This window comes from Rutilus rutilus (assembly GCF_951802725.1).
Source record: "Rutilus rutilus genome assembly, chromosome: 1".
In the NCBI taxonomy this organism is placed as follows: domain Eukaryota; kingdom Metazoa; phylum Chordata; class Actinopteri; order Cypriniformes; family Leuciscidae; genus Rutilus; species Rutilus rutilus.
The window spans coordinates 74,589,509-74,614,472 of record NC_140209.1 but is presented as its reverse complement, the minus strand read 5'-3'; the positions used below and the strand labels follow the sequence as shown (position 1 = coordinate 74,614,472).

The following is a 24,964-nucleotide window of genomic DNA, read 5'->3' as shown; positions in this document are numbered from 1 at the left end:
TAAGTACAACCCATGCTAGCTTAATAACCACTTATCACTGTAATAATTGTATAATGGCTTGTTTATTGTAGTGTTAAGCTTTGTGAATGTACATTTTTTTCCTTTCAGAATGCCGACATACAGTGACAGGGAGCCAGGATTATTACCCTGTGAAGAGGGTTGCCAAATACAGAGTTATCAAGGTTAAATACCACTAAAACACTATACAGGTTACATAATGTTCTTTTATTGGTGTAATGGTCTTGAAAAAGTATTGGTGATTGGTATAACTGCTAAACATAGCAAATATTTGAAACTGAAAAAGTCTCACTATTTTTAGGGCCAAAAATGGAAGCAAGTGGAGTGGGAGCCATGCAAACTCTGGTATGTACGACCTCTCATGGGTAACACATAGCCAATTAATTTTAACATGTACAGACTATTGACATATGTTAGGTAAGATTAAGGTAAGATTTGTCTATATAGTTCATAAATATATTATTATAACCAACACAAAGTGTCTTAATAAGGTGTTGGGCTACTACGTGCCACCAGAAGAGTTTCATGTTCTTTGGCATAGATTCTCTAAGTCTCTGAAATCTGGGGAGCTCCATTCATCCAAAATATATGCTTTCATTTGGTGTTTTGATGACGGCGGTGTCCAAAACCATAACAGCTTCAGTCCAAAAAGTTGTTATGGTGGCTCTTGGTGGCCCAACACCTTACTAAGACACTTTTTTTTTTCTTGATTAAGATGTTATGCCCAAACTACACGGCCTGCATTATGTGAAGTCTATATATATATATATATTTGGAGCTTCAAGAGAGAAGCAAAGGAGACATGACCTGTTGCCTTAAGGCTAACGCAATTTAAGACTCAAAACTTTGAATTCCACTGTTACCTTGCGGATGGCTTATCTGTAGTTACATTGGAGTTCATTTTTAATTAAGTTTCTCAAAAGTAATGTAATCGTGACATTTTTCATTTTAGGACCTCATTCTCATAAATCTACAATACAGAGATACAGAAATTGTATGTTACAACATTACTGCCTTGCTTAATAACTGGACCAATATATTTAGTGTCAGCGTGTGATCTTCATTTGTCACATATGTTGTCTCACAGTAAAATGTGGACTTCACTTGGTAACGCTTTAGATTACAGCCCGGAAAGTACTGCGTAATTAAAATGAAAGTACAGTGTAACTTTCGGTAATTACAGTGTACCTATAAAGTACTTACGTGTAAGTATAGGGGAACAATATGTAAAGTTTTGTGAATAAAGGGGTAACAACCAGGAAAATAACAAATTATTTAGGCAAATTATTTAGACTAAGTATTTTAGAATCTTACTTTTGGGAGCAATTTAGCGAGTACATACACTGCACCTTTTTGTAATAATAGTGTATAAAAATACATAAAGGCTTTTTTTTTTAATTACGGGTACATATCAGTGCATTTATAAAGTAGGCTAATTTGTTATTTTACAAAGGCGCACTGATTAAGTTTCAAGGCAAGTAAAACTATTGCAACTTTTTTTTTTTTTTTTTTTTTAAATGCTAAGGAAAATATACTCTAGTTCCATGTAGTTACAGGGTAAGTATGACATTGCGGGCTGTAAATTAAAGTGGTGTTTCTTACCCTCTTGTTTCATGTAGTTACAGGGTAAGTATGACATTGCGGGCTGTAAATTAAAGTGGTGCTTCTTACCCTCTTGTTTCATGTAGTTACAGGGTAAGTACAATAAAAACACATGTACACACACACAATCTGATATCACTCGGAAAACTTTATTTGAAAAACAGCTTATTTCAAGACGGATTTACAGCACTTTGTTTCTCTTGCTTGGTTTCCTCCTCCTCTTGTTCCTCTTCTTCTTTTTCTTTCTTTCCACTGATGAATCGTGTTAAAAGAAAATACAGTACAGAAATGTCCTCACCATTTACTCATCTTTTACCCTCATGTCATCCGAGATGTATACGAATTTCCTTCTTCAGATTAACACAAACAAAAGTTTTTAGAAAAATAAATCATCTCTGTGAATGCATATAATGCAAGCTCATGTGTTCCTAAAAGTTGACAACAACACATACAACAATAACTACAGTAATCCATATGACTCCAATGGATGAAACGATAAGCGTTTGTAAGAAAAATACCAAATATATAAAAAATTTAAACTATCGCTTCCGACTCCGAGTTCCGACCAACTGTCACCTGCGCGTTCATAAGAGGGTTGAGTAAAGCGTGACGTAAGCGCACCGAAAAACCGAATGTCGATTTTTTTTTATTTATTTTTTTATGTTTTTATTATTGCTCACAACAAAATACAAACAATAACAGATAATAATAATGAAAAACAAACCATGCAGAAGAACAGAGACACCAGTTCTCGTGTGAGTTTCACTCCAAACGCGAAGCCATTCAAGCCGACCCTATGAAGCCGACTCTCATGCACTCGCTGGTGACAGTTGGTCGGTAGCGAAAAGATGAGTAAATTATGAGAACATTTCTGGGTGTATGTATTTTCTTTTAATACATAATATAGAATAGAAAAAGACTCCTTCTTAAGATTAGGCTAATCAGTGGAACGATAGAAAAAGAAGAGGAGGACCAAGAGGAGGAGGAAGCCATGCAAGAGAAACAAAAAAGGACAAAACATGCTACTTTCTGTCAGGACTTTAGTATTTGAAATGAAAAGTTGATTTAAAAAATAATAATAAAGAATAAGAAGTGTAATATGTTGTAAATCTGTTTTGAAATAAGTTGTTTTTCAAATAAAGGTTTTCCAAGTGATGTCAGATTGTGTGTACATGTGTTTTTATTGTAGGCTACTTACCCTGTAACTACATGGAACAAGAGGGTAAGAAGGTAGAGGCTAACTTTAATTTACAGCCCGCAATGTCATACTTACCCCGTAACTACATGGAATACTTACAGTCTAAATAATTTGCCTAAATAATTTGTTATTTTCCTGGTTGTTACCCCTTTATTCCCAAAACTTTACATATTATTCCCCTATACTTACACGTACGCACTTTATAGGTACACTGTAATTACCAAAAGTTACACAGTAATTTAGTTTTAATTACGCAGTATTTTCCTGGTTGTTACACCTTTATTCCCAAGACTTTACATATTGTTCCCCTATACTTACACGTAAGTACTTTATAGGTACACTGTAATTACCGAAAGTTACACTGTACTTTCATTTTAATTATGCAGTACTTTAATCTGTATTAATCTGTAAACTGTAATCTAAAGCGTTACCCTTCACTTTCCTCATTTTTGAGTTACTAAGAAAAAAACAAGTGAAGATAAACCTACCAAAAATGTAAAACACTTTGGAGTATTGTGCACACCAAACAGTGATTCATGTCAGAAACATAACAGATTATAGGATTTTCTTGTCTTAAAATAATAATTAAGGCTTTCCTTGCATTGTAGTTGACTAACATTAGCCTACTGTGATGTAATGAAACCCCACTAAAACACAGCTATTGGAAAACAGCTACAGGAGCTTTAATGTGTGTCTTTGTGTCTACAGTTCATGTGCAGAACCAAAACATCTAATTGCATATTTCCTTATTGTGTTACAGTGGAAAGAAGTGGCCATTGGAGTGGGTGGCGGATATGGACACTTGTTAGTGCTCCCATCAGGTGCCCAAGAAGGTGCTTTCTTTCTTTCTTTCTTTCTTTCTTTCTTTCTTTCTTTCTTTCTTTCTTTCTTTCTTACTGTTGTGAACATAAACGCTTCTTGCGACTGGACCCTTTCATTGCCTCTTTCAGGTGTATTTCATTTTGCACTTTATATTGGGTATTAATACTTTCATGTTTTACACTCCAATTATTGTCAGTTTTGTGCGAGTTTAGTTATGATTTGTCAATGTTTACTGTGCTTTCATCAATAAAACATTGAGGAATGAATTTGTTCTTTATTTTCAGACACACTATTTATTGAATTGTACACTTCATTATATATGAGCATCCAAGACAACATAAAATATAAATGGGAATTTATTCAGAGAATAGTTTTATAAAAATAAAATAAAATAAAACATTCGTAGCTTTTGATCCTTAACTTTTCTCTATATACTGTAGAAACCATACTGTCTCTCCTATGAATAACACATGATGTCCTGTCAGTGTTAGGCTATTGAAACATATCAATCATACACACTAATTAATTGATCACATATTTTGCCTACACATTTCATCTGTCAAACAATGGAAATGCCTTTGCATACAGCACCAAGATTCTAAATGGCAACCTGTTATACAACTATACAAAGCTTTTTTACATAAAGATTGACAAATTTGGGAAATAACAAATAAATGTTTTAAATATATGTAAAACTACATTACATAATGTGTTGAGTAATCGTACCATAATTAAAAATAATGTGAACTGTTGCAAGTCCTACCAATCACATTGTGAAGTTTTGTTCAATAAAAATGGTTTTAAAAGTGTGTCAGTGACCTCATAAAGCAGTGTATGTGTCGTGTCATTATGACATACAGTTTGTGACTTTACTTTGTCCTGGATGGAGCTGTCCCTGGATTCCCCTTCCTCTTCAGATGGCACTGTTATTACCAACAGTGTATAGATTACTTTTACTAAGATGCAAACAGATGTCTTTCTTTAACAAGGTAATGTACAGGATTACATTTATAATCTTAGAAATCACATTACAGTTACTATTGTAATCAAATTATCTTTACTTCAGTTACATGAGCACTGGACTTTTGAAAGATATCATGAGAGCTGAGGTGTCTTTTGATCAAGGACCAGGTTTTAATATGTTTTTTTTGTGAAACACCTTGAATCAGACCTCATGATTTGGTCTCTTGCTCTGCTTGTGGTATAGGCTGGTGTGAGATTTCAAAGTAACACAAAAGTAATTAGTAAATCTAATTTCTGTATTGCTCTTGCAATGGGAAGTGTAATAAAATTACATATGTAAGGTAAATTAGATGACAAATGTCTATGTAGCCACTCAGCCATATGACCACAGAATAAAAACACTTAATTATGAACTATAAAAGTATGGGATGGGAGGATGGACACTGGATATCTGTAATGATTTTTAATGTAACTCACCTCTGTATTTTAATTCATATTAAATCAGGTCACTCTGAAACACTCTTTTATTAGGTTAGGGTTTGCGAAAAAGAAACGTTCCAAGAGGCCCACAGTGACATCTGTGATTCAAATAAGTCAAAATAAACATTTCATTAATGAATTTGGCTACTGTGTCCAACAAATACATTTTAATTAACAGAGATGTAATGCAGTTTTATTAATGTAGCCTACTGTATATTAGAATATTTACAGCTGTATATTTGCTATATTATATAATATCTGTAATCTCAGTACAAAGTATTAGACAGTTAGAATAAAAATACATAAAAGACAGGTTTCCTAAAATAATATAAATGAGCAATAATTACCAGATTTTGTCATGTACTTAGTTGTGAGGGCACAATGAGACAAGTAGCTGTTGACCATTTCCACCTCCTCCCCTGCAGTTGTGCCAGCACCTTCCTGATTTTTGCCACTCCAGATTATCTTACAAATCAGCATGGCACTTAAATTATAGTCATATACAGTGTATTATATAAGTAATAATAAAAATAAAAAAAATGTTTAAATGGAATGATAAAGAATATGCAGTACCTCACACTTGGTTGAATGAGCCTTGGCATGCATGACAGAAAGGAATGATCTCACCTGCAGTAAAGGTCTGAGTTCCAACATGGAGACGGCCAACTTCTCAAGGTAAGGCCAATACTTGCAAGCAATATCTGTGCAATAGAACTGTCCGTTTGTGGCTGCTTGGAGCTCCTTCTCCAGGTACAGCGGATAAGCAAATATTTCCCCCCTGTACATGTTAAGAGCCTTGAGTAGCACTCCATGTCTGCAAACAGCCACCTCAAGGCCCTCTTCATCCAGTTTGCTTGCTCTTCTGGCCGTTTTGCGTGCAGCAGACCACTGACTGGCTCCACAGATCCCTTTGCCGGCAGTCTGCATGACGCAATAATTCTGGTTTAAACTGAAAGTTGCTATTTTTTCTAACTAGTTACTTCATCCATCAGGATGAGTCAGGTTACATCACACCAACTGGCATCTTTGTAATGATCGGTGACAATAAAGGTTTACTTTTAAAATACAACTAAAGAGGAGCTTCAGAAAATGGTGGACACCACGACGAGTGGCAAACTCTTTGTTTTGTTTTGCAAACTCAGCTAGCCTGTGGGGGGTTTGGAGAAGGCAATAGTTGCTTAATCGTGGGGGTGCAGGACAGAGGTGTTAATGTTCCGTCTTTCATATGGAGAGTGTCGGAGCCAGCCTGATGAGCAGGCAAAGGCAACATTCTTTTAAGGATTAATTAATCTCAAAATCTCCAAAAGTCCATAGCCTATGTACAGTAGGCCCTATATCTTATTAAATTATATATTGTAGTTTTATTGATTGTATTTAAAGGTTTTCCACACACAATTTCAATTTAGCAGATACAGAGCTCTTTAATTCGCGACCCACCTCGTTTTATTGTAAGGTGAATTCAGCAAGGCATGTTGTATCTTTGAAGGAACAAAAGCTATTTGTTACAGTTTTTTCTTTCGTGATTTGTGTGGATGACACACAGCGACATATACAATATTATCAGCTGTATGGTGTTTCTTACGCTGAAATGCTTAATTTCGAGAAAGACCCGCCACGCGCAGTGAGGGAGACCAAACTTACTAAAAAAATATCCAGCGCGAGAGAGGCAAAGAAAAACGCCTGTTCTTAATTTGTTGCTTTGAACTTTTTTCGTTTTGTACCGTTTTCATTTTATAATTTAGCTGCAATTTCTTTGACAATAGAAATTTAAAATGTTGCAAGAATAAGATTCTGTGTTTCTTATTTTGCATCACAAAGGGAATAAACTCTATCGATGCAACCCTGTTTAAATAAATAAACTGTCCCGACACTTTATTCATACCTTGAAATGTGCGATGGGTTTTCAAACTTAATTAATTTTCTTTTTCTTTTACATTTTCATTGTTTATTTTTTAATTGAAAGCAATACTGTATTGAAAGTATTTTTCTGATTTGTTCGATCTGTTTTGGAAAATGTCTACCGTTGCTATGGCCGGGTATCACTGTCAGTCATCTCAATCTCGTGAATGATTCACACACACACAAAAAAATGATTTAGCAGATTAAAGACGAGCTTCATCATCTTCATTTTCTGGTGCAATCGGCTGACAGTCTTCCTTCATCAGATTCATCAGTGTCGTCTTTGCAGCGGCTCTGGAATGTAGCAAATTTATGTTGTAATGTACAATTGATAATTAAACAAGACGATTGACTTTAATAAACAGATGCATATTTAAGCATCAAGAACGGAAAAACATAAACACTGTCGGCTACACTGAGATTGGATCTCAGATCGTTAAAAGCTCCGAGAGGCTATTGTTAATGCATTGACCACAGAGCTATCGTCTGAATAGCCTAGATCAACTACTGTTTGTTCGGGATTTGAACCGATTTGAATTCGGCCACGAAACACTAATGTATTTTTACATATTTTGCTTTCGTTAATGTTAACCAATTCTGTTGTAGCATAATAGGCCTATATATTTTCCCTAAAAGTTTGTTTTATTCTCTGCTTTGTTTGTTTATATTTTTACATATTCAATCAGTCTCATTTTTGTTCAAATAATGAAAAAAGTTTTTTTTTTTTTTTTTTTTTTTTTGTAAATAAACAGATAGGTAACTTACCTTTTAAAATGCCGCAGTTGCTGCTGTTTTGCCCTGTCACTTGCGCCACCCGGTATAGCCTAGTCATTTCGCGAACGACTTTGAAATTCGACTGGTTTATTTTTGCAGCGGCAGTAATAGGCATTGTGGTTGATTCTTTATTAATTAATTCAATTGATAATCATAACAACATGTAAGCCTATTTAATTCTGAATATAACAAAGAATGCTTAAACCGACTAACATCGGTTAGTAGCCTACTGCAAGTCCTGAAAATGTTTTAATTTTACGGTAAATTATTTTAATTTATTTCACTGTTATGTTTCAGTTAATAAATCTACAAACACATTAAAATAACACGAAGTAAATGACAAGTAACCTATTGACATAGCCTTTCTAAATTATAGAAAAACTGGGCACACAATGTTAACGTGTGTCTATACTTTGTTTAAATTTAATGAATTTGAATTTGTTTAACCACAATATTTATCTTGAATTTATCTGTGGCCTCAGCTCAGATTACTGCCGCGGCAGATTACGTCATAAAGAGAATAAACTGACACTTTTCAAAGTCTGTGATTACAGCGCCACTCAGCGGTAAAAGGCAGCAAATACACATCCCAATTTTGCCGCCGCGGGAACGGCGGCGGTAAAAGTCTCATTCTGGTTGTCCACCATCTGAAGGTGTGGAAGGAGGCTGCCCTGCTCCCACTACTGTGCGGCCAAATAAAAGGAAAGGTGTGTTGATGTACTGCTTGTCCAGCTTTCTGAATAGGAGTGTGGTCTGAATGCCACAAAATTGATTAGTATAAGCTGCATAACCTATAGCTACAGTCTTCTGGCAATTATCTGGCAACATAATAGCATACATAGTCAGAAAGTAACATACATTTTTTTTTGGTTTTGGTTTTCACAGTCAAAAACATGTTAGTCTGCTATGAGAAAGCGATTAACAACTCCCAGGCAGCACAATAGAGATTCATTTGAATTCATGGATTTAACTTGTCTTTGTTTGCCAATATATTTATCACATCTGCCCAACCCTAAACTTTGTGTTGATTACAGTAAATTACCAGTGTTCAATACAACTTCTGTTCCATAATAACTACAATATGAAAACTGTAACTAAGTACAACCCATGCTAGCTTAATAACCACTTATCACTGTAATAATTGTATAATGGCTTGTTTATTGTAGTGTTAAGCTTTGTGAATGTACATTTTTTTTCCTTTCAGAATGCCTTCAATCTTTATGTAAAAAATAGCCCCACATCATCACATAGCCTTCACCATACCTAGAGATTGGCATGGTTTTATTTCAGTTAGCCTAATAGCTAGTTTGATTTGCATTGAGAGATGATCTTATGGAAAGTACCCCATGCCAATCTCTAGGTATGGTGAAGGCTATGTGATGATGTGGGGCTATTTTAAGGAAACAGATACCCATGCCCTATTGCATCATCACAGTTATCATCCGAGACATACATTCAGAGGGATAGTGTTATCTCAGCTCCTTAGATTTAGGAGAATTTGTTCGAGGGAGGATGATTTTCAGGAAGCTAAACGAACGTTGTTCTGTGCACTTCGGGCAAGAGGTTACTCTAGATCGCGGCTCAGAGGGATTTATAAAGAACATTGTCGGTTGCAGGCTAATCCAGAGCCCAAGGCGGAAACAGGTAAGGTTCTAGTTCCGGCCATTTTTTCGTATGCTCCGGAGGCAGTGAGACTTAATAAAGAGATTAGGAATAATTTCGAGGAGACGTTGGGGGACATCCCGGAAGGTCAGGATATTGCTCTCCTTGCAGCCTACAAAAGAAATACGAATTTGCGAGATTTGTTGGTCCACAGTCGGCTCCCTAGACTGAAGGGAAGGAAACCGCCAGCGATAAATAGACCTCGGACTATTAAGGCTCGGGGTCAATCTAGGGCGTTCTTTCTCCCCAGGATTCCTTTGAAGACGAAGAATTGTATTTACGCGATTCAATGTAGCCGGTGTGGTAAACAATATGTCGGTCAGACAAAGAATTCCATTAGGACTCGTCTATATCAACATAGATATGTGATCCGGAAGGGGATATTCAGTGCCAGCAGGCGAGTACTGTTGGAGCACTTTAGGCAACATGGATTGCAGAAGTTGAGAATAAGAGGTTTGGAGCATAACCCAAAGTGGACTTTAAGGCAGAGGTTGTGCAAGGAATACATTTGGATTGGAAAATTAAGTACTTGGATTCCGAATGGTCTTAATGAGAGAAGAGAGATATCGGTAACTTAATGAGGAACGGAGGTTGTTGGATTAAAGAAGCCACAAAACACCCTCTCCGGCCCCTCTCCGACTCACTGGGTCGGGGTGGGGGCCGGACGAGGAGGATGAATACGGGCCTAAGCCGGCCCTTAGGGAGATGTTGTTCCTAAGCGGGTTCAGCATCTTCTGGTTCATCATCATCAAATCATCATCATCATCATCAATTTTTTTTAATCGGACTGGACCTGGAGGATTGTATCTCGGACAGGAAGCAAGCCAATTCTTGTATTTATTAAGGAATTCTTTCCGGAGCAATGTATCTAAATAGGGGCATAATATGATGATGAGAAATGTTCTTGGGAGAATTTGTTCCAGAAGCCACTTCTCAATCTGAGCCCCTTTTATACTTTGCTTGTTCTCACCCTAATTAATTATTTAGATCTGGGCCTGCACAGATTCCTTCCCTAAATCTACCCACAGCACTGTTGGAGAGTCTACATCGATTCCTTCCCTAAACCTACCCACAGTACTGGACAGTGGACATTGGTTCTTTCCCTAAAGCCTACCCACAGCACTGTCGGATAGTTTACACCGATTTCTTCCCTAAACCTACCCACAGTACTGGACAGTGGACATTGGTTCTTTCCCTAAGCCTACCCACAGCACTGTCGGATAGTTTACACCGATTTCTTCCCTAAACCTACCCACAGTACTGGATGGCTGACATCGATTCTTTCCCTAATCCTACCCATAACAAAACCTATGGGTAGTACACTTGATGGTTTGTTGTTCCTGTATTAATTTGGAATCTGCATCGTCTCTTTCCCTAAATCTACCCTTACTACCCGATGTACTACCCTATGGATGGACCTACACCGATTCCTTTCCCTAATCCTACCCATAACAAAACCTATGGGTAGTACACTTGATGGTTTGTTGTTCCTGTATTAATTTGGAATCTGCATCGTCTCTTTCCCTAAATCTACCCTTACTACCCGATGTACTACCCTATGGATGGACCTACACCGATTCCTTTCCCTAATCCTACCCATAACAAACCCTAGGGATGATACCCCTGATGGTTTGTCATTTCTGTAACTCCGATTCTTTTCCTAATCCTACCCATAACAAACCCCAGGGATGATACCCCTGATGGTTTGTCATTCCTGTAACTCCGATTCTTTTCCTAATCCTACCCATAACAAACCCCAGGGATGATACCCCTGATGGTTTGTCATTCCTGTAACTCCGATTCTTTTCCTAATCTTACCCATAACAAACTCTATGGATAATACCCCTGATGGTTTGTCATTCCTGCATTAATGTGGATTTATGCACCGCCTTAGGGAGAATACACCCGGTTGTGTTAATGTTTGGTTTCGGCATGTTTTTACCGATTTGGTACCGATTCCCGCCCGAAATCTATGGGCAATGGGTTTTTGTGAGAATATGGTTTCTCTTCAAGCACTAATTTCCGCCCTGAGTTTGTGGGCAGTGAGCTCTTTGTAGAAAGTCGGGAGTTTTTTTGGAAAAAAAACGTTTTTCGCTAACCGGAAAATAGGGGCAAGGGGGTCCGTTCCCAGGGCGAGTGTTTATGAATTGGTCCTCATTTCTGATTAGGAGGGTCGAATTTAATTAGTTTTGAGTACGAACTGGGAATAATATATATATAAAAATATATTTTTAAGTTACCGCGGTTGAGGTAACCAGGTTGGAATGGTAGATATCAGAGATGCGCCATCTGGTGGCATCAGCAATTGACGGACTCATCCTTTTTGGTAAGGATTTTGATCTGTTCAGCTGTTTTTCCTTTTGCTCTCTCGAGGGAAGGGGTTGGTGGAAGCTTGGTGTGCAGAAATGTGCTTCCACCAATCTTTGAACCCCGGTGTAGAGTACATGGGATTCTGCCGATGGGAGGAACCTGGTGGCAACCCGTTGTTATCGGGGGACTCCTTGGGCAGGATTTCCTGAGTTAAGTCAGCAAGGCTGACAAAGGGCCCCAGAAGTAGACCATTCCTCGCAGGCTTTTTTCAGGTAACCTGGATACCTTGCGGTGTTAACGAAGGGTTACTTGGGAAGGCGGAAAGTATCCAGCCCCCCTGTGTTCCACTTGGACAGCACTGCAGGGACGGTGGCCTGGGGCGAACAGGTCTTAAATGGTGCCCAATTTTCTACGGGTGGTTAGCGCCTTCCATGCAACAGCACATTTTGCAACAACATGCTTACACACTGATTGTGGCATCGTTTTCGGTTATGTTAGGAGAATTATGTTATAATTCTCTTACCTGGAGCTCCAATTCAGGAGTCAACACGACCAGCGGTTGTCCTGTAATGGGATGATGTCGGTTTGGTTGGTCTTGACTCTCAGGGCAAAGGACTGGTAGAAGCTTGATGCTCCGCATCCGCCAGTTTCGATGTCCGCCTCGTTGTGAGTCTTCTTTTGACCAGGTCGAGAGACTGGGAGGTTATTTCGGCGTACCTGGCAGTTCTCTCTTTTTTTTGAGGTTAGTATGACTAACAGTCGTCCTGTAGTAAGGGAAGGAAGAAGAAAAAGAGTGGTTAGTTTCAGAAGAAATTTTCCATGTTCTTACCTGGCAGTTCCGATTCGGGGATCAGCATGGTTAGCAGTTGTCCTGTAATAAGAAAAAGAGTGGTTAAGTTTCAGGAGAAATTATCCATGTTCTTACCTGGAAGGGTCGATCTTTTGATGGTAGGCACTGTCAGCGGTCGTCCTGTAATGGAAAAGAGGAAGAGCAGTGAGTTTTTCAGGAGAAATGATTCATGTTCTTACCTGGGAGGTTCGATCTTTTGATGGTAGGCACTGTCAGCGGTCGTCCTGTAATAGAAAAGGAAAGAGTGGTTAGTTTCAATTTCGGTAAAAACTCGTGAAACCGGAACCCAACCACAGTGTCTTTGGGGATCTGGTCCAGTTCAATTAGCGATTAGAGATTGGCTATGAGACACTCATCCTGGACTGATCATCCAGGATAGGCCGCCTCAGAGGAGGGTGTCTGGTGTTTAAAGGGCCGAAACACCCAAGGAGCCTGAGGTACATCACTGACGAGAGTGTCTTGAATATTTCCCTCTCACACGTTTTTAGGGGGAACAGGAAGTTTGAGTTGTACCGAGGGAGGCTTTCTAACCTGACCGTAAGTGGATTCGTGTGGATAGAGTTCAGTTTGGCCTTGTCGAGTTAGATTTAGGCTTATTCTGCCCTAACCTAAAGGAGTTCTGTGGTTAGCATGTGGAACTTTTTTTATTCCGAGGTAGCATCTATTGATTTTTCCTGCTCTATAGCTACCCATAGTTACTCGGTAGTGACCCATAGTGGCTTCTTAATCTGAGTCGGATTAAAACTATGGGATCGAGTGGGACTCTTGTCCAAGTGTAATGGGGTCCATACTCGGTCCAGCGGTAAAGAATCACGAAAGTGTAGTGATTGATACCCATTGGGGAGGCAGTGATCTCCCACTATAGTCCCGAAGTTGAGCCCGACAGGTAGTCAGACAAGCGTCGGCCAGTGCATATCCTCAGTCCCGGAACCCTTTTGAAAAACCAGGAGGGGGACGGGCTGTTGTAATATCCTCAAAAAACCTAACCTAGCCAGAGCCATCGGACATGACATACCGGGGCGTATCCAGTTGGTGGATATTGGGGACACGGGTTGTTGACCCAATGGGGGTTAGAGTGTATATAGAGCGAAGAAGCGGATGTGTAATCATGTACATGTCTTGGTTCCTTCCAGGAGAGAGAAGTTAAAAGCATGGAAAGAAGACAAGTATGGAGGCGAGAGGAAAGGAGAGGAAGGAGCAGAGAACCGGCGGGATGGAGAAATTTGGAGGAGAGGAGGGGGAATAGTAGAAGATTCTCGGAAGAGAGGAGGAGGAGCAGAAGAGGGGAGAAGAAGAGGATTTTCGGATGAGAGGAGGAGTAGAGGAGGAGTTGGTTATTCGGATGAAAGAAGAGAATGGAGGAGAAGAGAGGTTGAAGGAAGATGGACGAATATTCGGGGAGGAAGGAGTAATGAATGGAGAGAGGGAGGAGAGAGAGGGGAGATTCCTGGAAGGAGAGAGAGAGAAGGAGAAAGAGACAGAGAGAGAAGAGAATCGGAGAGGGGTTGGAGAAGGAGGAGAGATGCCAGAGGAAGAGGGCGGGACAATGAGTCCAGGGATGTTGGAAGAAGAAGGGATGCCGAAAAAGGAAAGAAGAGTGGAGGGAGGCAGGAAGGAGATCCGGGATTTAGGAGCGCAGTCCGAGCCTTATACGCCTTCCTGAAGCTGTTCCACTTTAATGTGGAAGTAGAAGAGGGTCGAGGGGGCCCACCCGGTAGGTTGGCCAGTTTGGCAGCACAAGCAAAGAGGGTCCAGCCGGCCTTTACATCAGTGAGAACCGAATGTAGGCTTGAAAACAATGCGAATGAATGGTTGCAGAACGGCCTGATGATCCTCCAAGAGCACTATCAGGGGGCCCTGCGGAAGGCAAGCAGGGAGGTGGTAGATAGATCAGGCGTGGATTGGAAGGAGGCCTGGCAGGTGGCGGTGAGGTGGACACGTAGAAGATACAGGAGGATGGAGGACACCGTACAGCGGGCCTGGAGATTAGTGAGGACCCTCATGTCCAGGAAAAAGCCTGAGGTGGAGGCAGAGGAGGACAAAAGCGGAGACCTTGAGGCCGAAACCGGGCCTGAGCCTGAGCCCGAGCAGGAACAGAGCCAGCAGGAACAGGATCAGCAGGATCAGGGGGAAGTGGCGGTTCCCATGGAGGTGGACCAGCCTCTGGGGGCGGTACCCTTGGTAAGGCCGGCAGGAGAAGGCGAAACAGAAGGGAGGGGGATCCCTTTGGGAACTGAAGAAGGGAAAGTATCTAGGACACCTAGAGCTAGGAAGGGCTTGGGCCCTAGTACGAGTAAGGCAGGTCCATCTCGGCCATCCTTGACTCCCTTCCAGCCGCAGAAGCCGGAGGGGAGTCCGCAAGTCATTGAGGTGGAGGAGGGAACCCTAGAGTGGTTATTTGCAGAGGACCAGGAAGGGTCAATAACAACTCCTCAGGCAGCGGAAGCGGGAAGGAAGGCCCCAGGTGTGGAACAAAAGGAGGTTCCACAAAGCATCCACGTTAATCATGAGGGGAGGGAGAATGCCGGGAAGTGGTCCTTGGCCCCGGTAAACCCCATTCTGTTTGTGGGAGCTTCTAATCTCAGCCGCATGCCGAGGACGGAGGCATGGGAACTGGAAGTCCATAGCTTTCCTGGGGCCACATTGGCAGACGGTTACACCATCTTCAGACACAGGACCAAGGGGACGGGTGCGACCAAGCAGGTGATCCTGGCGTTTGGTCTGAATGACCGACATAATAGTAATACAGTAGCTTTGGGTAATATCTTGAGGAAGTTGGTGGAGGCGGCCAAGATAGCATTTCCAGGGGCAAAAATTCTTGTCCCTTTGGTCAATTTTGACCAGGCCCTGCCGGGTAATCAGAAGGCCAACCTGAAAGCTTTCAATAAAATTATTCTGGAGTCAGGGTACAGCATTCCCCTTCTCCCGGAGGGACAGTTCAGGGTGGGAGAAGACAAGATCCATTGGACGCCGGCAACAGCACAGGCGATTCTCCGCCATTGGCAGAGCCATTTAAACATCTAAAGGGGCCATTCCGCCAGGGCCCCGAGCGGGATTTGAAAGGTTCAGAAATTCTGAAAAACGATAAAATAAAAGGGCATTCTGTAATCAATTTGTCCCAGAGTTTTCAATTGACAGTGGCACAGGTTAGCCTATTAGATAGGGGTTTATCCTTTATTCCTTCCCATTTAATGAAGAAGGCTGATAAGGGGTCTCTTCTGGCGGACTTGGGGCATTTCCATGCCAAGATACAGAGAGCAGTGTTTTTTGGCCCTGGGGAGCCTCCAGCCCCAAAGGGGTCTCAATATTTGTGTAAAGACTCTCTACATCTAATGAAAACAACAAGGCCCCTGGCGGCACTCTCAGACCCTTTACTTTATCCAAAAAGTCATAAGTGTCCCTAACATAACTAGAATGCCTAGTAGATAAGGGATTTAAATAAAAATCGATGAATTCCGCAATCCTATGACTCTCACTACCGCAATCCGATACTATTGGACGACCCGGAGGCATGAAGGAATTAAGCCATTTCTCCCTAGGCTTGTGAAAAGAGTAAGCAGGAAATATTAGCACTAAGATCTACAAACAATTACATTAAAAGTGTAGGTGCGGTTAGGTTTTATACACTGAATACGTGTTAAGGAAAGGGGTGCCCAGCAGACAGGAGAGGCACAGGATGAAGCCGTGAGCAGGCCGCAGGGAGACGACAGGATGAGGGCAGAGTGCAGGACATACAGCAGGCAGTTGATAGATGGCTGGAGGACGACATTGCACAAGACATTCAGCAGGCAGCAGGAGGACCACAGTGTGCAGGACATTCGGCAGGGAGACGGCAGGACAACAGTATACAGAACATTCAGCAGGCAACAAGCGGCGACAGTGTGCAGGACATTCGGCAGGCAGAAAGGAGACGGCAGGAAGATGAGAGTGTGCAGGACGCTGAGCAGGCAGCAGGCACACAACAGGATGAGGACAGAATGCAGGACATTGAGCAGGCAGCATGTGGCCAAGAGGTGAGTTAGAAATTAGGCTGTACTTAAAGGGATTGTCTGGACTGAATCAATTCATAGCCCTGTTGTCCGGGCAGGTATAGGAAAGAGAGAATTTGCTGCATGTAAACCGAATTTGCAAACTGCTAGCTAATGCTAACTAATGGGGGAATAGAAGAACAAAACTAAAACAAAGCTTTCTTGCCCTCATGAGTTAGAGTTGGCTGTTATTTCACTATTAGGCCCATGATGTACCAAATTCTGTTGTTCTCATACCTCCCTACAGCACCCTGCAACATCAAACAACAGGGCTATGGGTTGATTCACTCCAGATAATTCCTTTAAGGCCTACTGTGTCATCAAAAATTAAATTAGTCTTACAAGCAAATACTTATGTCTGAAGGCCATTGGAGATGGAGGGACAGAGAGGACAGAGACACCACACTGCTGGACCAGAGAGCAATGGCAGGGCTGGATAGAACGTAACCCCTGGTTATACATTAAAGATGGATGCCTTGGTTGCAAGCCATGCAGAGACGCAAAGACTTTGCTATTGTCTGGTAAATGTCCGGGGATGAATTTTGCTAGTGAATGGGTAAATGGGGCAGTGGGGAGTACCTGCAAAAAAATATATACAAACACAGAGATAGTGCTTCGCACCAGAGGTCTACTGAGATAGCACAACAGAAACAAAAGGAGGTCCTGCCAAAAGCCATTTTGGAAATCAATGCAGCTTTAGTGCAAGAAACAACCAGCTCTTTCAGAACTGCATATGCAGTAGCGAAAGAAAGGTTAGCTTTCAGAAAGATGCCACCTCTCATGATTCTGCAAGAACTTAATGGTGCTGTCATAGGGAATGTGCATAGGTCAGATCATTCTTGTGCTGAAATTGTGAACCACATTGCCACAGAAATGAAAAAAGTGGTAGTGAAGAACATTAAAGAAAAAAACTCACACATTTCATTGACAGTTGATGAGAGCACAGTATTTGGGCTGGCCTATTTGATAGTATTTATCAGGTGTGATGTTACAGGTGATGGGGATGTTGAGAACATCTTCTTAGATCTTGTTGAATTAAAGGAGGGTACAGATGCCAGTTCCATTTATGATGCATTGAGACAAAGCCTAAAGACAGCTGGATTAGATGATGACTTCTTACAAAAAAACCTCATAAGCATTGCAACTGATGGGGCCTCAGTTTTGACAGGGTGCAAGTCTGGTGTCATTACTAGATTTAAATCTGAATTTCCAAAGCTAAAATCCATCCACTGTATGGCTCACAGGTTGGAATTGGCTGTCCATGACTCCATAAAATCCCTGACTGCCTGCAATCATTTTGAAATATTCATCTCTAAATTGTACAGTTTATTTAATCAATCCCACAAACTGGCCCGATTGCTACAAGAAGTAGCAGATGAGCTCAATGTTCAAATTCTGAGGACAGGGGAGATCTTTACAATCAGATGGGTTGCCAGCAGCTTTAACACTGTGAGAGCTGTTTGGAAAAATTACCCTGCTCTGGCTAGACATTTCCAAATTGAAAGTGAAAATACTGGCAACTCTGATAAAGTGAGGAAGAAGTTCCTGGGACTATTGAAATACCTTAGCAATGCCAGCTTTGTGCATGATTTAGCCTGTATGAAAGATGTCTTGCCTGAATTGCAGAGCCTGTCACTTAAACTACAAAAACGGGAGACAACCATTGTCCAGAGTTACCACCACATCAAACAGACAACAGAAATTCTAAATGCCATGAAATCGCAAGGTGGAAAGTCTGCTGCAAAGGCACAACAAGGCTTGTCAGCTGGTGTTTTTAAGGGGGTGAACATTGTGGGTGACAGAGCAGGAAAAATCAATAGGCAACAATTTTATCAAGCGGTAGTGGACAATCTGACAGCCCGAATACCAGCTGATGACCTCATTTGCATCCTCCAGCCACTTGAGAAGTCCAGCTGGCCAGAAAAACGTGAGGACCTAGAGACTGAGGTCCGTACATTGGCAAAGCTCCTTGGTGAGCCAGGGAGAGAAGCAGTGGAGGAGTTCAGAAATTTATAAATTACAAGGAACACTGGAGGGAGGGACCCTGAAAAAACGTATCATTGCAAGTAACACGTACTTGGCCACCTCTGCTGAATGTGAGAGAGGATTTTCGGCAGTAAATGATACAGATAGAAAAACGCGCAACAAGCTCCGTGCAAAGAGTCTGTCTTCTCTGCTTTTTGTGGACCTTAATGGCCCTCCTTTGGAGATCTTTAACCCTGCTCCATATGTGATGTCCTGGGTAAAGGCAGGGCATCGCCTTTCTAAATCACGGGTGCCAGGGAGGAAGGGAAAAGAGGCAAAACCCCAACCTCTGTGGTCAGTATTTTAAAACAAGCCTGCTTTGCTGCATATATTACAACAGTGTTTGTAATACTAAGTTTTCAGTGCACTTCAAGCATAATACATATACAATACAATATACACCTTTTACACATACTCATACATAACATACTATAAATATAGTGCTATATAATGTAAATACAATGTCTGGAAGTAAGTGTATCTGTGTTTGTGCATGCGTGTATATGTGACTCATTTGTAGGATACTGTAGTGTTGATGATACCCAGCTTGTTCTGACATTAACAGGTTATCGGATTCTTGTATGTTACCGCTATGTAGTTCTTCTGTGGTAGTATGGTTTTTCATAGTATGCTCCTTAATCACATTAAAGATTGCTCAGGTTTCACAAATCTCCAAGTAATTGTGTTGATTTGACACTGACTACCATAGACTATAATGGAAAATTGGTTTCTGTTTATACAGTATATGAGAGGGTTGGGTCTTACCTCCAGGTCTTATGAAATTTTTTATTTATTTTATTTATTTATTTATTTGATATGGACATAACAACTGCATTGGACAAACCAGATACATTGTTTTTAGTGTTATAGCAAAACTGCTAATTTGCAACACTTGTCCATAGGACAATCTTAAAATAAACCAAATCAATATTTCATGAAATAGGCAATAGGCTTCTTGTAAAGGTATTACTTTTACTAGTAATTAGAATGGTATTTCAGTGCACTTAACTTCTAACTTTTGGGAGTTGATCAAAACAGTTCTCTTTTTGATATATAATAACAATGAGATATTCTGTAGCCTACTGATTATCAGTTTGTCGCATGTTTAGACCTTGTATGTGTGTTGCACAACACATGTTGCACTTGGCGATCACGGTGGGGATTGATATGGTAGTGGACCGTGATGGTCATAGAAGAAGTAAATGAGCAGTACCCCCCAATTATGGTGGGGTAATTCACACTCTGCACAGTAGTGTGTGTTGTTGAGTCTCACAAGTTCAGTTCAGACTCTATAAAGCATCAGTGTGTGTTCAGCGTGTTATAGACTCGCTCTATATGCTTCTCTCACAGGAGTGTGTGTTGTTGAGTCTCACAGGTTCAGTTCAGACTCTATAAAGCATCAGTGTGTGTTCAGCGTGTTATAGACTCGCTCTACTATGCTTCTCTCACAGGAGTGTGTGTTGTTGAGTCTGACAGGTTCAGTTCAGACTCTATAAAGCATCAGTGTGTGTTCAGCGTGTTATAGACTCGCTCTATATGCTTCTCTCACAGGAGTGTGTGTTGTTGAGTCTGACTGCAGCGATGAGGGACATGATGGACGGCAGAGACAGGTGAAGGTGGGAACGGTGGTCGGCTGATTCATCAGAATAAACACACAGAATGAGAACCGCTGTGTTGAGATGGCAGTGAGATGTGGGGTTCACCACCTGGAAATATGTGATTGCTAGAACAATAAGTCTGAATAAAGCTTTGTTTGGTGTGTTGTTGACTTGTACATGCATTTGTTTATTGTGATGGTCACTTTTACTCATTTATTCATGTTTCTTATTGTCAGTAAATAAAATATAATTATTTCATTAATATATGCATTAATTCATTGCTAGACTTAAAATTGAGATGTGTTCACTGCATTTATTTAGTGTGTATTTATGCATATCTGTCATATGACAAAACAAATGACATTTTGTTTCTTTTACTGAAATATATAATTTTCAGTAAAAAAAAAGTATTGGTCAGCATTTATCATTATAATTGTGTGTAAGTGTTGGGGTGGGCTAGCAATGCAATTCTTTCTGGGGTAATCTTTATTTTTAAGGAGGGATATTTACATTTTTGGAGTATAAAATCAGCAGTTTTCTCCAAAGGCGAGATCATCAGCCGCCCGTCTCCTCTGTGCAGACATTACACACATTACACACGCTGAGGAGAACTGCTCTAGGCTGTCGAGTTACTGATGTTATGAAGTGTTAGTGCACCTGTCACTCATAACTTATAGTTACATACAAGATCAGGGAAAGATTCCAGTTCTTTAACAATGAACAATAATAATGACAATAAACAAAACAAAATAAGAAAACGTTTATCATAGTATGAGATTATATACACAGGGGGAAAAGCACAATTACAAGGTTAAATATATTTGAATAATTGATCATAATACATAAAAAAAAAGTTTATTATTTATAAACCTGAGGGATGAAACGAGTTAAACATGTTGAGATTTAACCAGATAGTGTTCCGACGGGTCGTCCGCGGGATATAGGGTGATTTGAAGGGTTAACTTTATGAAAGACAAAAAAAAAAAAAAAAAAAATTTTTTACAAGTCGCATATCTATGGAAAGCTGAGATTCTTGTGATTCTAACGATATAAGCCATTTTAGGATACAATAAACACAGCGGGTACAATCTGTGTCTTTGTCAGACCACCAACAGCCAAATAAACAAACAGGAAGTGGAAGACACTTGCCTAAAAAGCCTTCTGTTCGTCCACTGATCCATTACATTGCAACAACAATGGTTTAGTTACACTGTAAAGGCTCCATACAATCAATTTAGCGAAGTATTTAGTCCATAACACATTTATATATCAATAAACATCCACTTACTGTGAATAGTAGCATTCCAAGTTAGCCGACAGAGCTCTCAAAACTATCGAACATACTATGGTAAATCTTCAAATTACATGTCAATATTACAGCTATTTTGACTTCAAAATGGCCGCTGACCCCTGAACTTTTGAGTGACAGCGGATTTCAGCGAATCACGGAGTTTAAGGGGGGTTTTTCCTCCAGCTTGAGCCAGTCAGAGCGCATTAGGGACACGGTCCATCCTTTCGCTTTGACGGACATTTGGCTACTCCAATTGGAGCAATGTTAGAAATGATTGACGTTTTGAATAGCCAATGATCTCCTGAAGACATTGATATGCAATTTTTATGGGAAGGATTCAAACAGGGTCAGCAATGACGTTGCGCAATGTTTGTTGTCGATCGTGCGCTCGTGCGCAAAGCTGCGCTCGCTATAGCAAATGACTTTGGAAGGCTATTTTGATGGGAAATCGTCTCTTTTGACAAGTAAGTGTGTTATTATACAATATAACATATATTACGTGTTTTTCTGAGTATCTTATGTTTGTGTTTCACTGTTTTGAGATGGCCAATGCTAACTGGTGATGGCTAAGATTGTCCTCAAGCGTAACGTTATGTGTGCATTGAGCGCTCATGTTACTGTTGTGTTGGACATTTATCAGTTTGTTTATGTGCCTGTGTGTCTTTATCCACGGATTTGTGTTTGTCCGTGTTTGTTTGTGTGTGTTTGGTGCTTTTAGCGCTCTTGTTATTGTTATGAGGGTGCGTGAATCGCTGTTTATGTCCCTGTTTGTCTTTATGCACGGGTGTGTGTGTGTGTGTGTGTGTGTGTGTGTGTGTGTGTGTGTGTGTGTATATATAAAATAGTACACAATACATAAAAGATATAAATTATTTGTTTGTTTTTTTTGCTTTTTTTATATCACAGAAAAACATCTGACATTGAACTGGATGAAGAAGAGTCAGCAGAAAGCCATATGATGGACATCAAAGAGGAACCCTATCCTTCACCTTCCTAGAGAGGTTCAATAACCAAAGAAAAACCTAATCATAAATTTGTTAATAGTTTGATATATATGTAGTGTATAAAATACTAATATTAAATAATATTTTAATACCATAACACTTGTTTTGTATTGTTATTTGCACAAATTTCAGTTTCAAGAATGGCAAAAAAACAATATAATGTGTTTATGCTTCAGTTACTATGTGTCAACAATTATTTACAGTGAATCTGAATAAGGAATAGAATAGCTCTAAGTGTAACCTTTCATTAGAGCCCAAAATTTTGCCTGTACAGTAAAGCATTCAAGAATAGCAGCATGTTATGTGTCTGTGGTTACAAAGTGTCATTTGGAGGCTCCAAGTGGCCTTTTTTGGGGAGCGCCTAGACATAAACTTAGATAAACCTGTGTAAAACACTCATTAGCTTAGGTTTTGTTATCAACATTTAAATTGGGCTTGGTAAGGCTTCATGCTGTGATCCCACTGTGTTTTCCAGCTAATACCTCCCAGCTATAGTTATCTGCAGGCATCTTTTTACAAAAAAAAAGTTAGGCGGAAATTTTTTCCCTCTTTTTTAGTGTGTTCAAAGTTCTATTACTCAATACCAGTGAGACTTACAGTGATTCTGACTGTTTGGGAACAAACCTCAAAGTGTCCCCTTTCAAAAGAGACCAATACCATGCATATACTCCAAATGGTTCAAGAACAGCATGCAATTTAATTTGGGTAGGCCTTTTTTAGGTGTTTTTGGCAGAATTTGCAGGAACGCTAACAGGTTGCCACTTTTGCCTGTGGGTGAAACATTTTGCATATAAAATAAAGAAATGAACAACATATTCAAGAGATGATGATTTGGGTTTTCGTAATAAAAAATAACATCTTTAAGGCTAAAACTGTGGGTCACATTATAGGGTTAAAATATAAGAACTTAAATCAACCCTAAATGTATTGGTTAAACTACAATCACAAAATAAATGGGCACTTGATTCTTAAACAAAACCACAAAATGATCAAGTTTCATCAATATCAGGATATTTACAGATAGATGAATTAAAGCTGTCGCTCATATCTTTTAAGTTGTTGCGCTTGTGATAACGTTGTAGGTCAAATGATAACCTCAACATGGCGGATGATGTACGGCTCGCATTCATACTTAACGCGATCAGGCTATATAGTACCTACTCTTTTAGCGCTCGTTAAGCAAGTACTTATTGAAATTAAGGACCTACTCAGTGAATATGCGGTTTCTAACACAGCCAGGGTGTAGCAAACACACACTCACAGTCCTTTTACACAACAATTAGTTAGTCATGTGACAATCACCTGATTACGTAATGTAGAATAGTCACAAGAGAGAAAAAATTGTTAGATAAATATAGAGGACAGACATATCTCACCAAAGAAATACACAACACAACATAATATAAAACAATATATAATAAAAAAAAAAAATATATATATATATATACACACACACACACATATATAATATATATAATATATATATATATATACAGTGCTATGCATAAGTGTATACACCCATGCTAAAGTTGACTAAAAAGAGGAATAAAAAATCATATTTTGGAAATTTAATTTAATGCCTTAATTTAAAAAATTAGGAAAAATCCAACCTTTAAGGACACTAATTTTCTTTGTGAATGAATAATGTATCGTAAATAAATAAATGTTCTTCCTTAAAATACATGGTGCATAAGTGAGTACACCCCTATGTTAAATTCCCATAGAGGCAGGCAGATTTTTATTTTTAAGTATTTTAAAAAAAAAAAAATTTAGGATACTATGCATCCTGATAAAGTTCCCTTGGCCTTTGGAATTAAAATAGCCCCACATCATCACATAGCATTCACCATACCTAGAGATTGGCATGATTTTATTTCAGTTAGCCTAAAAGCTAGTTTGATTTTCATTGAGAGCATAGTATCCTAATTTTTTTTTTTTTTTTTTAAATACTTCTGCCTGCCTCTATGGGAATTTAACATAGGGGTGTCCAAACTTATGCACCCTGTATTTTAAGGAAGAACATTTATTTATTTACGATACATTATTCATTGACAAAGAAAATTGGTGTCCTTAAAGGTTGGATTTTTCCTAATTTTTTAAATTAAGGCATTAAGTTCAATTTCCAAAATATGATTTTTTATTCCTCTTTTTAGTCAACTTTAGCATGGGTGTATAAACTTATGCATAGCACTGTATATATATATATATATATATTAGAGCTGGGGGAATTAACGCGTTAATCTTTGCGATTAATTTGAAATGTTTAACGCGTAAAAAAAAATAACGCAATTAACGCAGCACTTTTTTTTTTTCTTTTTTTTTCTCGTTTTAATGATTTCCTGTTGCGGCTGCTATTGAAAAGACCGAAATATGCCCTCCCGCCTCTCCGTGTTCGGCGATCAGGTTTCATTCTCGCGCAGCTTTCATGAGCAGGTCTTTT

The 24,964-nt window shown here is 39.6% G+C and overlaps 1 protein-coding gene and 1 long non-coding RNA gene across 3 annotated transcripts; one reads left to right on the top strand and one right to left on the bottom strand.

Annotated features, from left to right (window-relative positions):
• Window positions 1-3,907: 3,907 nt before the first annotated feature.
• On the bottom strand, window positions 3,908-13,639 carry LOC311305093. The gene is made up of 3 exons (XR_014629974.1): window positions 12,654-13,639; window positions 5,431-12,492; window positions 3,908-5,181 (listed from the first exon to the last, which is right to left on the bottom strand). It is a non-coding gene; the product is annotated as an uncharacterized lncRNA (long non-coding RNA).
• Window positions 13,640-13,676: 37 nt separating this feature from the next.
• LOC311304967 (uncharacterized protein) lies at window positions 13,677-21,984 on the top strand (the record flags this gene model as incomplete). 2 transcript variants are annotated; one of them, XM_084432373.1, is made up of 2 exons in its annotated part: window positions 13,677-16,591; window positions 20,183-21,984. In XM_084432373.1, the coding sequence occupies one exon, from the start codon at window positions 13,677-13,679 to the stop codon at window positions 15,600-15,602; it is 1,926 nt and encodes a 641-aa protein (XP_084288499.1). In that variant the 3' UTR covers window positions 15,603-16,591; window positions 20,183-21,984. The 2 variants fall into 2 exon arrangements, with proteins under 2 accessions (XP_084288499.1, XP_084288498.1); XM_084432372.1 differs by having other exon boundaries at window positions 13,677-17,127.
• Between the last annotated feature and the right edge of the window lie 2,980 nt (window positions 21,985-24,964).